This window comes from Epargyreus clarus, unplaced genomic scaffold, assembly GCF_041222505.1.
Source record: "Epargyreus clarus isolate Ecla_fem2 unplaced genomic scaffold, WU_Ecla_fem_2.2 ptg000007l, whole genome shotgun sequence".
Taxonomy (NCBI): Eukaryota; Metazoa; Arthropoda; class Insecta; order Lepidoptera; family Hesperiidae; genus Epargyreus; species Epargyreus clarus.
The window spans coordinates 16269364-16284040 of NW_027332215.1; the positions used below are offsets into that span (position 1 = coordinate 16269364).

A 14677-nucleotide genomic window follows, 5' to 3' on the forward strand; every position below is an offset into this window, starting at 1 on the left:
GTAGACTTCACAAGCTGTCATGAAAAAAAACTAAAACATCTCAATCCTGAGAATTGTAGGTCACAATAACACGGTGTAAAAATTTCAAATGTCCATCTATTGCGGTCTAAGAGAGCCCTGAGATAGACGAACGGACGGTCCAGTAGCTTTGTGTTCGGAACCAAATTAACAGTATTTTTATCTGAAGGATCTATGGTTTTTATATAAGTTGAAGGTAGATCTTTTTGTGGTTCGACTCCGGATGCACCGCCGCACCTATTTGTGCCTCATAAAAGCAGTGTTAAGCGCTGCTGTGTTCTGGTTTGAGGGATGTGGTAAGGAAGACATACTTTTGTGAAGCGTTCCAGCTCAGTCCAAAGGGGTATGTGGCTGACCTCAGATAGGAATATCTAATCCTATCTGGGGTTGATTACAGATGTCCTTGGGCGGCAGTGTCCACTTACCATCAGGTGGACTGCATGTTCGTCTGCTACTCTTATATTATAAAAGAAACTGAGTTTCTAAGTACTAACGTTATCTTGAGTCTTGATGGCGAGAGAGGTGCAGCCGCCAGTGTCGTTGCGCGCTAGGCTTCTGTCGTTAATGGTTTCAATAATGTCATCCAAATGCAACAGGAACAGCTGAAACATTATGCAAGATTATTACAGGAATTTGGTGGACGAACTCCGTGCGTTCAAATCATTGAAGCACTTAGACTATTAATACTTTGATTCGCTCATGTTGATTCCCTTAATACAATCGTTAGTAGCAAATAAGGACCTTTAGCTTAAAATGTCCTCTGGAGCGCGGAAGAGCGCATTAAAATGGAAACCACTAGGTCATCCTACCCATCTCCCTTTGCACCAAACATCGCTTAACTTTATAGGTTGTATTCTTAGCACACAAGTCCAAATGTCCTGGGACGCTGTGGGACACTGGTCACGGGTAGGAAATAGGTATGTGTGAAAGTGAGAGTGAGAGAGATTTAAGCCGTAGTCTACCGCGATGGCCAAGTGCGAACTGGTAACTTCACAACCTGTGACAACTTTTTTAACAATTCACTAGCCTTAGTTTTCCTCATGATGTTTTCATCACCGTTATAGCAAGTGATTAACTTCATCATTGGTGAAACTTTGAAAAATCAAAGGTGCTTGGGATTCGAACCCGGGACCCATCGATTGAGAGGCCGAGATTCAAGAGGCTATCACTGCCTAGGCTATAACCGAAAAGATGCTGGGTAGGTAACCTGGTGAAAAGATACGTTGGCTCCATCAGCGATTCCTTGCATCTCCTTTACATAGTGCGGGTATTTCTGCTTCATATTCAAAAGAGTCATGTCGTAAGCTTCACGTCCCTTTCTCGTTTGGTACTGCTTCTCGAAGTCACGAAGGTCGTCGAACGTCGCTATGAAATTCTTGATAAGCGACCCGAAGTTGCGGCCCTAGAAAAAAAATATTTTGTAAAGAAAACTGTCATAATGCTATTTGAGTAAACAATAAATAAAATATATATATGAACAGTATTTTAATTGGATTTTATAAAATAAAAACTTATACTATACTTATTGCTATACTATATACCTACTTTATGTATTTCAAATTCTTAATATAAATATATATACAAAATATATACAATTTAAACAAAAAAATAAAGCTTAAGGTATATCTAATTCCTATACAATGAGGTAAATACAAATACTTAAAAAAAGCTAAAAGTAAACGTGCAGTAGTGCGAAGTAAGTGTTTGAGTTTCGTTTCTGCCTAATGTACTATTATAGAAATGTAAACTAGCATAGTATAGTCCGCGCCAAACTGCTAGTCCACTCTGAACTTGTTGCGAATAGGTGTAGTCATACAATACATTTCTTAATTCAGAGCGGACTAGCAGTTTTACGCGGACTAATATTTTTATGACATTGTATATTAAACGACCGTGCATTCCGCCTGACGGTAAGTAATCACTGTCATCTATAGACATCTGCAACCTACTTATATAACAGAAGTTCTACTTCAAGTCAATCATTACTGAGGACTAAGATCCGTCTCACATACGTAAATCAACTGACATCCAACTTTCCTTCGAAGATCTGCTTCACGTTAAACGCCTTTCTGTGTCGTGGTTGCCATGAGCACACAAAAACAAGTACACAAACATACAAACACCTGGAGATCGAACCCGGAACCCTTCGCCCTTTGAACGTCAGACCGATAAATGTTGTGACCGCTCCAGCACACGTCCTCGCGTTGGTCATACATTAAAGTAAGTCAAAATTGTATTTAAGGTATTTAACTGTTTAATTAATTATGCAATGTATACTACTCATATTATATATATATAATCCTGTAAGGAATGGCATGCGTTCTCCATGTTGCCGTCTAGGAGCGACTTTGTTGTCTATGGCGGGTTTTCTCCTCTCCCCCCCGAGGCAAAGGGAAAAATATGAGATGCCATAGATTCAAGATGGCGGCCGATTTAAAATTTTTAACTTTTTCATTTATTGACTTTATGCTGATGTTTGTTTCTTTTTCGAATAATATTTAGGTGGGCGTTACGTTGAAATTGGAAAAAAATTAAAAACCAAGATGGCCGCCGAGATATTTGAGTTTTAAATTTTTCAATTTTCGAGGTGTTTTTGGGAGGTCGTATCTCTTGGGATTTTTAATATTTTGTTGCCATTTTTTAAAATTTTCTCGGATATATCCTCAATTTTGCCAAATCGGATTTATTTTTTTTTTTCAACAAGATGGCGGGTCGTCTGTTAGGCGATTTGTAAAATGTACGAAAAAACGGATTTTTTGAAGTGAAATATTCGGAGGTTGGCAACGTTTGAGCGATTTGGTTTGTTCGGGGCGGTCGTGGGGCTCGGTCCGAAGTGTTGCCAGGTTTGAGTTTTTTTCTCCCCACTCTTACAATTTTTCAAACTTTTCATTCAAAAATGTGAAAAGTAGAAGGAGAAATATTTTTGATGAAAATTTTTCACTGGAATATTTTTTTTGGCTGTCGTAATGACATTTGACCATTTTCGTCGATGTCGACTGGCAACACTGGCCGCAGGAATTTTTTTTCAGTTTTACGAAAAATCGACTTCCTCGACCTGAAGGAGTGGTGGGGGGTTGGGTTTGATGTATGAGTGGAATTTTTTATTTGCCTCCGTGTCTATGGGAAAAATCTGAAACTTTCAAAATTCAAGATGGCGGCCGAGCTGGATTGGGCAACTTTTTTTTTTATTTTGCACCTATCCAAGATCGGTATCGTTTCCGGCTAACTTGAGGGCGACTGATACGATGAAATTAGAAAAAGTTGAAAAAACAAGATGGCCGCCGAGATACTTGAGTTTGAAATTTTTCATTTTTCGAGGTGTGTTCGCGGGGTGGCACTGATGTGTTTTTTTAAATATTGTTTTTATTTTTTTCGTTTTTTTTCTCGGATATGTGCTCAATTTTACCAAATTGGATTTATTTAATTTTTTAACCAGATGGCGGATCGTTCGTCAGGCAATTTGTAAAATGTATGAAAAATCGCATTTTTTGAAGTGAAATATTTTGAGGTTGGCAACATTTTAGCGAATCGCCTTGTATGGGGCGGTTGTGGAGCGTGACTTGAAGTGTTGCCAGGTTTAGGATTTTTTTTCTTCGTTCATACTTTTTTTGGAACTTTCCATTCAAAAATGTAAAAAGTAGAAGGAGAAACATTTTTAATGAAAATATTTTACATAGGTATTTGTCAGGGGGGTCGTAATGACATTTGACCATTTTCATCCAAATTAACTGGCAACACTGGGAGCTAGATTTTTTTTTTCACGTTTTTGACATTTCGAGTAGCCCAGCCTAAACTATTGGTGGGGGGTAGTAATAATGTATGAGATATTTTTTCGGTATATTATGGTGGTTATAGGAAAAATGGGAAACATACAAAATCCAAGATGGCGGCCCTCCTGCGATTTTCAACTTTTTTTTTATTCTGCGCGCCTACCTGAGATTGGTGTTATTTTCGGCTAATTGTGGGACGACTGTTACGATAAAATTAAAAAAAATTGGAAAAACAAGATGGCCGCCGAGATATTTGAGTTTGAAATCTTTCATTTTTCGAGGTGTGTTTGTGGGGCCGTAGCGCGGTGGTTTTATTAATATTTTTTCGACATTTTTGTTTTATTGGCCGGAGGGTAGCCTCAATTTTATCATATGGCAATGTTATATTTTTTAAACCAGATGGTGGACCTTGTATCAGCCATTTTGTAAAATGTACGAAAAAATGCATTTTTCGAAGTGAAATATTTTGAGGTTGGCAACATTTGAGCGAGTCGCTTTGTATTGGGCGGTCATGGAGCTCGGCTCGAAGTGTTGCCAGGTAAAGTTTTTTTTTTCATCGTTCATACATTTTTTGGAACTTTTCATTCAAAAATGTGAAGAGTAGAAGGAGAAATATTTTTAATTAAATTTTTTCACCGGACTATTTTTTATGGGTGCCGTAATGACATTTGACCATTTTCGTCTTAATCGACTGGCAACACTGGGATACAGAATTTTTTTTCACGATTTTCACATTTTGAGTACTTGGGCGGAAACCGTGGACAGAGCATATAAGTAATGTATGGGAGATATTTTTTAATTTAAATGGACCCTATGTAAAAAATCGAAAATCCAATGTTGCCATATACAAAAAAAATGTTTTCATACAAATGCATTTTCTACAGGATTATCGAAGATTTCAAGCTGTTGCCACCATTTGACGTCATTTTTTTGTATGAGGCGCTTAATAGCACTTATAGACTGTACCAATGTGTAACAAAATATTTCAGTGTTGCCATACAAAAAATAATAATTTTCATACATGTGCATTTTTGTATGTCACATTTCAAGCTGTTGCAAATTTTTGACAACGTTATAATGTATGACGCGTTTGTATGTACTATTAGACTGCACATTTTGGTAAAAAAATATTTTAGTGTTGCCATACAAAAAATATTAATTTTCATACATATGTATTTTTGTATGTAATATTTCAAGCTGTTGTCTTGTATTGGTAACATTAGAATGTATGAGGCGTTTGTACGTACTAATATTGTGCACATTTTGATTAAAAAATATTTTAGTGTTGCCATACAAAAAATAATAATTTTCATACATTTGTATTTTTGTACGTGGTGTTTCGGGCTGTTGTCTCCCTTTAAAGACCCCCACCACCATGCCCAGCATCACTTAACGTCAGTTTTCTGTATGAGGCGTTTACTGGTACTTATAGACTGTATAAATTGGTGGGAAAATATTTCAGTGTTGCCATATAAAAAATAATAATTTTCATACAAGTGCATTTTTGTGTGTCATACTTCAAGCTGTTGTTTCCTTTTGATGTCATTTCAATGTATGAGGCGTTTGTAGGTACTAATATTCTACATATTTTGATAAAAAAATATTTTAGGGTTGCCATACAAAAAATTATAATTTTTATACATATGTATTTTTCTATGTGGTGTTTCGGGCTGTTGTCTCCCTTTAAAGACCACCACCACCATGCCCAGCATCACTAAATGTCAGTTTTCTGTATGAGGCGTTTAATGGTACTTATAGACTGTATAAATTGGTGAGAAAATATTTCAGTGTTGCCAAATAAAAAATAATAATTTTCATACAAGTGCATTTTTGTATGCCATATTTCAAGCTGTTGTTTCCTTCTGAGGTCATTCCAATGTATGAAGCGTTTGTTGATATTAACAGTAAAGACATTTGGGTAAAATAATATTTCAGTGTTCCCATACAAAAAATAATAATTTTCATACATATGCATTTTTGTATGTAATATTTCAAGCATTTGTATATTTTTGACAACCTTATAATGTATGACACGATTGTAGGTACTAATAGACTTCACATTATGGTAACAAAATATTTAAGTGTTGCCATACAACAAATAATAATTTTCATATATATGTATTTTTGTATGCAATATTTCAAGCTGTTGTCTTCTGTTGATATCTTTAGAATGTATGGGGCGTTTGTAGGTACTAATATTCTGCACATTTTTATAAAATAATATTTTAGTGTGGCCATACAAAAAATAATAATTTTCATACATATGTATTTTCTATTAAATATTTCAAGCTGTTGTATATTTTGACAACATTAAAATGTACGATGCGTTTGTAGGTATTAATAGATTTCACATTGTGGTAAAAAAAAATTCAGTGGTGCCGTACACAAAATAATATTTTTTATAGGCATGCATCTTTGTATGTAATATTTAAAACTGTTGTCTCCTTTTGAAGTTATTACCTAATACGTGGCGTTGTTAGCTACTAACAGTTTGAACCATAGATATATTATACTAATAGATTGGCAATCCGAAAGAGTCAGAGCATAGTATACGTATGTGTTAGAGCGAGATAGACAGGCGAGACATTATTAACATTATAAAAATAAATAAAATTAAAATTAGGTTAAAACCTTTCACTCGAAAAATAATGCTGGCCACATATTTAATTGGCTGTAACGCTGTATTCGTGATTTAAAAAAAAACAAAAGGGTATTATGGCGGAAACGGCAGATGTTAAGGACGATGTTTGTGGAGGTCTTGGAAATAAATAAAAATAACTAGGTTGAAGTCTTCCATTGGAGATACCCCCAACAATTCAGCCAGTGGGATCGGGTGTGTAAAACTGCGTAAGTTAATTTATTCGATATATTTAAATACAACAAATTAAGAATCGATACAAATGTTGGTTGGCACAGATTGTTTTAAGTTTGCTATCTGAGTTTATTAAATAGATATATAGTAGCCTAGCCGGGCGTTTTTCAGGAATTTGATTTGATTTTGGGTCAAATGTTTTTGTTTTCATTTTACCTTAATTTGATATAAATCATAATAATACTATATTAAAAGTTCTTACTTACACAGTCGAGATATAAAATGGCAGTACCGTTGTTATGAGCAAATGTTATATTTGTTTAGAAGAACTTTAATGTTATAAGACAATTTTTGCAGGCTTCAAATTATTAATATTTCGTGATACATTTAACACCTCACGTTTTGGAGTATATGTTAAATATTTACTAGGGTTCATTGTGCGGATAATATCCGAAAGTAATTATTGAATTTTAAAATTATCGATGTTATATTGTTTAACATTATATTATCCGTATAATAATAATGGGATTAGGTTATAGAAAGTTTGTTCTATTCCTAAGTGTCCATTACGTTACGGACAATTGGAAAAGTATGGTTACAGCTTGTACTTACTTACTTACATTTTTAAATAGAATTAATTGCAAGTTTTATTTTTGTTTTCATGTTAATATTGGATCAAACAATGAAGAATACCTGTGGTCTTTGGAATGTAATAATAACGGACTGGGCATTCAATACTAAAGTATTAAAAGCACCTGTTACCATTTCGAAGGAGAAGAATTACGAGTCATAAGATATGAAAGAAGAAAAGCAAGACAAATTGTTTAGATTATTTGGAGAGAATTTGATGGTTATCGGTTACAGGGTTTATAAGTATATATTTCGGAATTAATTTATGAGTCGTTTAAAAATGTATATGATTTAATCTTAATGAGCTAACTTATTGGTATGTTGAGAATATTTGGCAATAACTGGTTTGAAATTTTTTTATGACTTGAGTTTTTGAGTATTCTATTTATTTTAGTTTAATTCGTTGTATGTGTTAAATTGTTTGTGGCTTAAGTTACCTATATGAATTTTACCCGTGATTATTCTTTTTGGAGTGTAGCTCTACCATGCACATAGCAGGAAGGGGCGTAAGATGTTAGATTCTATTCTTACGTATTCATTTATAATTATTTATTAACAGATACAGACACAGATTTTGTGGATGTGGTATGTAGTCAAATAAAGGATACAAAATGTATTAATCTTCAACATTTTTGTGACTTTAAAAGAGGGGTAAAATATAAGATTTACTAAAGAAGGGCCATAATCTATTAGGTATATTTGGATATTTTCAAAGGATGGACAGGATAAATATGATATACGATTTAAAAAAGAAGGATATAATATAAGAGGTATATTTTCTGCACTGCTCTGCTCCTATTGATTGTAGCGTGATGAAAAGTATAGGTACTATAACCAGCTCAGGAGTATGAAAAATAATTGTATCAAGTTTCGTTAAAATCCGTCGAGTAGCTTTTTTTTCTATAACGGTTATATAGAGAGACAGACAAAAATTTTAATGATTGCATTCTTGACATCAGTATCGATCCCTAAATACCCCCTGATAGTTATTTTGGAAATATATTTCTTGTACAGAATTGACCTCTCTACAGATTTATTATAAGTATAGAATTAATATAGATAATATAATATATAGAAATAATGTATGACGCGTTTTTATGTACTAATAGACTACACATTTTGGTAAAAAAATATTTTAGTGTTGTCATACAAGAAATAACAATTTTTATAAATAGTTATTTTTGTATATAATATTTCAAGTCTCCTTATTATGTCTTTAAAATGTATGGCTTATAGACAAAAAAATCACGACCCAAATTCTTGGTAATTTGCAAATATTAACTCATATCTTTTCCAAACAGCCCCAAACAGAATTAATAAAACTTCAGTATCGGGTAAAAAATGTAAAAACATTTTGCACGCAAAACTAAAGAAGACAACCGTTTCGCGAGCTGCTTTAGCAGCGAGCGCACACAAGCGATACCTAGTTTTTTTTTATAATATAGGAGTAGCAGACGAGCATGCAGTCCACCTGATGGTAAGTGGCTACTGCCGCCCATGGACATCTGTAATCAACCCCAGATAGGATTAGATATTCCTACCTGAGGTCTGCCACGGATGCGCCGGTACCCCTGAGGACTAAGCTGGAACGCCTCGGAAAAGTCTGTCTCCCTTACCACACCCTTCAGACCGGAACGCAGCAGCGCCTAACACTGCTGTTATTAGGTAGAAATAGGTGTGGCGGTGGTGCCGCCGGAGTCGAACCACAGAAGGTTCTATCACCTTCAAAAATTCTAAATATTGTCTTCTGCTCAGTTTTCCTCTGCTTAATCAATGGCTTTCCTCAATTACTTATGATATCACCATTAATACGTATCTAATAGTAGTATACATGTCATTAAATCATGATATAACACTTTACTTCATTTACTTTCTACTAAATTGATGAGATTACTTAGTCTGTTTTAGTGTGTATTTACTGTGATGATAATAACAATTTAATTAGATCCATATCATTATATACCTAGTTAGAAAAATCCATGAAAAATCAAATAACAAGTCAGAATCAGAACCATTTTCGAATCAAGTCAGTTTTTTTAACTTTATGCCGCATATTAGAATGTTATACAGTGTTGAAGTGTGTGAAGAGCACAAAAATGTTTATACTTCGGTAAGTTAAATATTGTATGTGTGGTTCACACCTACAAACACATTCGTAGCTTTGCTTATGTGGCGGAACAAATTGTCCTTTTAATTATCTCTTTCGTGACAAACCAAGACGTTACAAATGACATTGAAAAGCGACTAGTAACTACAATGGAGGATTATGACGGAAATAATTTTTAAAACAGCGAATAATAGTGCGCGTGCTTCTTACTACGTTATTAAGACTTGACTCTACATATACAATAATATGCATAGATTCTCTTGTTAACAATCAGGACTACTTTTGCACTTCCGTTTGTTTTATTATTAACTAGCTTTTACCCGCGACCTCGCTCGCGGTTATAGGTTTTTATCTATCCCTCGGATACAGTACTTCGGGATAAAAGGCCCCCTATGTCCTTTTCTGAACCACTGAAAGCGTGTATACAAAACTTCATGACAATCAGTTGTGGTTAAGGTGTGAAAGTATAGCAAAGCAACAAACAAACAAATACACCTATTTCTGATTAATATTCGCGGTGCTAAGCGCTGCTGTCTTCTGGTTTTAAGGGTGTGGTATGGAGGCATACTTTTCCGAGGCATTCTAGCTTCGTACTCAGTGGTAGCGATGCTTCTGTGGTCAGTCTCAGGTAGGAAACTATTTATATCTGGGGTTGATTACTGATATCCATGGGCAGTATTAGTCACTTACCATCAGGTGGACTGCATGCTTGTCTGCTATTTCTATATTATAAAAAAACGTATTTATAATATAAACTAAGCTCATACCATACACACGAGAGACATTATTTTGATGTTACGACGTTGGACATTTAGCTTTTAATTTACATTCGATAAATCTAATGTAATAAAAGGATATTATTGTAATAGTTTGTTGTATTACTACTCAATAAACTATTTATAAAGTCACCTAAAATACGTAAATACTTAGATACAATTAAATCATTTTTTTGAGAAAATGTAAACAATGAAACATATAATGTTTCATTGATTACATTTAATAGTAAAAAAAAAGGTTATCTTGACGAATTCGCGCTTTAATTTGTAATTTTAAAGTTGTTTCCATTTACCGTTAAAACTGGTATTTAATCGTTAAGAATATCATTTTATTTCAATTGCTTATTTCAAACGCAATTCTTTTGCATGCGAAGTGTTCTACATTTAATTTGATTGCATTTATTATACTTTACCGTTTATCTAAGTTATCGAAGTCGTGAACTGACTTGTATTCGTGTTAAATTAATATGCAGTGAGTATGTTACGTACTCTATTAATTAAAGCATTAATGTTTATTAATAACATTTTTAAGCTTTTATGCAAGTCATGAAATTTATGGTAGATTAATGGTAATAATTTAGGAATGATATTTTATTTTACAGAATAGTATTTTTTTATAAATGCTAATAGTCTCGGACATTCACTATGTTATACAAAAATCACACGCCTTTGTCATGATGGGACAGAAGTTGCATGCCCACAAACTCAGATTTATTTGCGCTAACCTCCCCTTGTCATCCAAAAAATAAAATAGTGTCTTCTAATATTTGCAAACATTATTGTTTCCATTGAATTAATACAAATTAGTTCGTTTCGATTCAAGATATTAATTTACAATAACTATCGCGCTTCTTGGACGTTAATAAACGCAGTAGCTGAGCTACTTATCGTAAACTTAAAAAACTAGTGTACAACGGTAAAAACTTTTTTAAAATTAGTACCAAGAAAGGTACAACACCACAACCACAACTACAACCACACTCACTATTTAAAATTGAAGAGAAAAGTTAAGGCTGTTGACGGTGACACTTTTAAAGGCATTATTTTTTCCCTGACAGGACCTGTTCTCCCCAAGTTTGTCGTGGTACTTACAGGACACCAGGTATAAAACAGTAAGGTGACTGATTGACTAATGACTACTTGGTTGTGCCAGAAATTTACGCACAGCCGAAATCGCTGCATTTGAGTTCTGAACACTGAAAACTGTTCTGAAATTTCTGAAAATTACACCCCTAAAAGAGTAAAGTCGGAGTTGAGAGTACGTTTGAAAATTTGTCAAAGAAGCAAATGCTCTGAAAATTTGTCTTTGGCTTTCTGAATAAAAATAATGATACGCATATTTCACACTTTTTGGAAATTCTACTATCCTTTTCAACGCAGTCGGGTTTTTGATTTTTTTATTATGTTACTTGTTTTAATTATTTTAATTATATTAATTTTTACAGTCGTTTTTTTGTTTTTTTTTTAGTTATATCTCTTGTTGTGTAGTATTAATTTTACACATCATTCGAAGACTATGATGCAACCAGTGAACACAAATCGATTCAATTGTTATGTCAGCCAATTTGTTTATGCTAAACCAATGGATTAACATTTGAATATAAAGGTTGCGTGGGCGTGATTTGGGCGCAGCTTTTGCATTGTTCAAAACTTCAAATAAATACAAATAGGAGCGTATATCAGGATATAGTAGGTCTAATATTATAATAATTCATAGCAGATTGTCATGAAATTTAGTACACTTTGTCAGAAGTCTAGAAAAAGACGAAGGTACCTTTTATCCCGAAAAACGTAATGTTCCTAAAGGATACTTAAAATCAACTATTGTCATCGACCTCTGACCACGAGCGAAGCTGCGTGTACAAGCTAGTAGTTAATATTGATGAGCTATAGGCATTTGGAATCACATATGACAACATGCATGTAGAAAAGTTGCAGTCATACTCTTAGATGTTTAATTATTCGTACATTAGTGTTATTTAGTCCATCTAATGGTAAGCGATCACAGGTATTTATAAGTATAAAAATATTGTTAGTATCTTATCTGCGACACGACGTCGTGTCGCGCAACAGATGGTACCGAAGTACATAGATACATTATGTGTGTTTAGCTTTTTTGACATTATTTGAAATATGACAAGCTCGATCCGAAAAAAAATTCTGTTTGTTTTTGAGATACTATGAGTTCAATTAGTAATACGGTAGAGCTAGTAGCGTAAGCTAAATTTTTTTGGATGAAAATCGCAATTGGATTTTTATAGAGTCTTGTCTACGACAAGAAGGGTCGTCGAAAGAATGATAATGCAGAGCACTATAATATATCACCGTTTTCGTATTAAAGTAAAAAAGTAAAAAAACAAACTTGCCTATGTGATTTTTATTAAAAAAAACTAGTTTAGTCCGCGTAAAACTGCTTGTCCGCTCTGAATATAGAAATGAATCGCGTCGCCATAGTAAAAAATTCAGAGCGGACTAGCAGTTTGTCGCGAACTATACCTCATTAACTTGCGTCATTTTATCAATTTAGTTGGTATGTTTTTTTTAAATTATGTCTCTATTTCTAATGATGCCTTGCGACATATATTGTGGTAATAAAATATTTCGATACGATTTGTTTTACATTTGCATAATAGTTCAATCATAATATATTTGCATAATAGCGCATCGGCAAAACGTTGATTGTTGAGGAAAAGTCGTTGCAAATGGAACACCAATAGAAGGTTGTTGTAAAAAATAATTAGAAATTAAACGAACTTACCTAAGTGAAGTTCCAATTTCAATTGTACGAACTGCATAGTCTCGAAATGATAATGTTGACATGTAGTACACCGCCAGTCGTCAGCCTTGTGTCACGTATATTCAGAGCTAAAAACCTCGAATTCAAATAATTTAAAACAATATCCAACCTACTTATAGCGCCCCCTACCGGTAAATGTCATTAAGTTTAGAGATCCTGGGGTCAAGATGTAAGTTCATTAGCTCGATTATTTTACAACATAGATGATATTATGGGTAATACTTATCGTATATAAGTATGGGTGGGTGGGTTATAATATCATTTCGAGACTATGCAGTTCGTACAATTGAAATTGGAACTTCACTTAGGTAAGTTCGTTTAATTTCTAATTGTACTTCACTGCATAGTCTCTTCAATGATAATGTTGACATGTAGATGTTTAGAGATTTGTAAAATAACGAGCCTATTAAACAAAATACAAAAACATTTAAATCCTATTATTTTTAAAATTCCTAATTTAAAATATCTATTTAAATACTAATTACAGTTATCAAGTATACGTTTGATGTAACGTCTCTACTACAAAATTGAACTTAGATCTGATCCATTCAGCTATCCTTCTAAGAGGGTCTTAACTGACACTCATATGTTAAGACGTCAGCGTAGCAGCGTGGTAATGCGTGCTCTCTAATGGTATGTATTATAAAAAATGATATATCAATGCCATCATCCTCCGTGGTTGATAAAATCTAGAAACTGTCGTCTGGGAGGTCACTGTATTATAAGATTACCTAAAAGAAATAAACTTATTCTTGTAACTCTCAAGTGTTACTAGGCCTATCTAGGATCTATCTATTATTAAGGATGTGCTGGACAAATACTATGATTACTATGAAATAATGGTAATACTAGATTGTTTGAACACTGGTTATAGTAAGGTTTAAATTCGTGTGGCAATTTAATATACAATATCTTCCGCCAAGCAATTTGGTTAATATACAATAATGTTATTATTATGTTTATGTATACTTTTTAGAAGTCTCGACCAGATGTAGGCGAATCGGTAGTAATAATGGCATTCACGGGCTTACACCAAGTGAACGTCATAAAATATACGATATCTATTGTTTTTATATATTACTTATATATTATTATTGTTTTTTTTTTTTTTTTTTACTATATGAGTAATTACAATAACCAAAAAAAAGTAAATAGTATTTTTTCTTCATCTCCATTAAATAATATAAAATATTTTACACTTAACTCGCTAAAAATATTTATACATCAGATGTAACTATCCCAAGTAATAGCATACTTGGGATATGGAGGATAGAAAACCTAAATATGCACTTTAAGAACAAAAATAATTCTAGATATATATATATCAAAATGAAAAGAATATTGTAACCAGTCTACAGATAGATCTAGTTATTTACACTGTTTAGGCCAAAATATTATAAGCACCAGCATCACGTTTTCATTATTGCGTCTAACATTGCTTGTAGAGCAACAAAATCTTGAGATTCGTGTATAGAAACGAAACGCTCCTCGAGGAAGCGAGTAACATACAGGGTAAAGCGTTGACGAAAAACAAATGGATTTAGATGAGACCCAAAATGCAACCCTTCCAAAATGAAAGGTTTATTTATTTATTAATTTTTTTTTTTTTTTTTTTTTAATACTATTTTTTAGGACTGTCTGGACCAGTCTGGTACTACCACAAACTCCCCAACCGTTCAGAGATAATCTTTAACAACAATTATTTTATTAGAAATAAAATGAATATTTCCATTTAAATAGTATAACCTTACTCATGACATGTAAGTC

The 14677-nt window shown here is 33.5% G+C and overlaps 1 protein-coding gene across 3 annotated transcripts in view; it reads right to left on the reverse strand.

Moving 5' to 3' along the window:
• tan (C45 family peptidase tan) overlaps positions 1-14677 on the reverse strand; it is a 60570-nt gene that overhangs the window by 6403 nt on the left and 39490 nt on the right. For all 3 annotated transcript variants that reach the window (XM_073074860.1, XM_073074859.1, XM_073074861.1), the window contains exons 3-4: positions 1226-1420; positions 513-620 (exon numbers count right to left, since the gene is read on the reverse strand). In XM_073074860.1, the coding sequence (XP_072930961.1) occupies positions 513-620; positions 1226-1420 (303 nt within the window). The remainder of the gene's footprint in view (positions 1-512; positions 621-1225; positions 1421-14677) is intronic.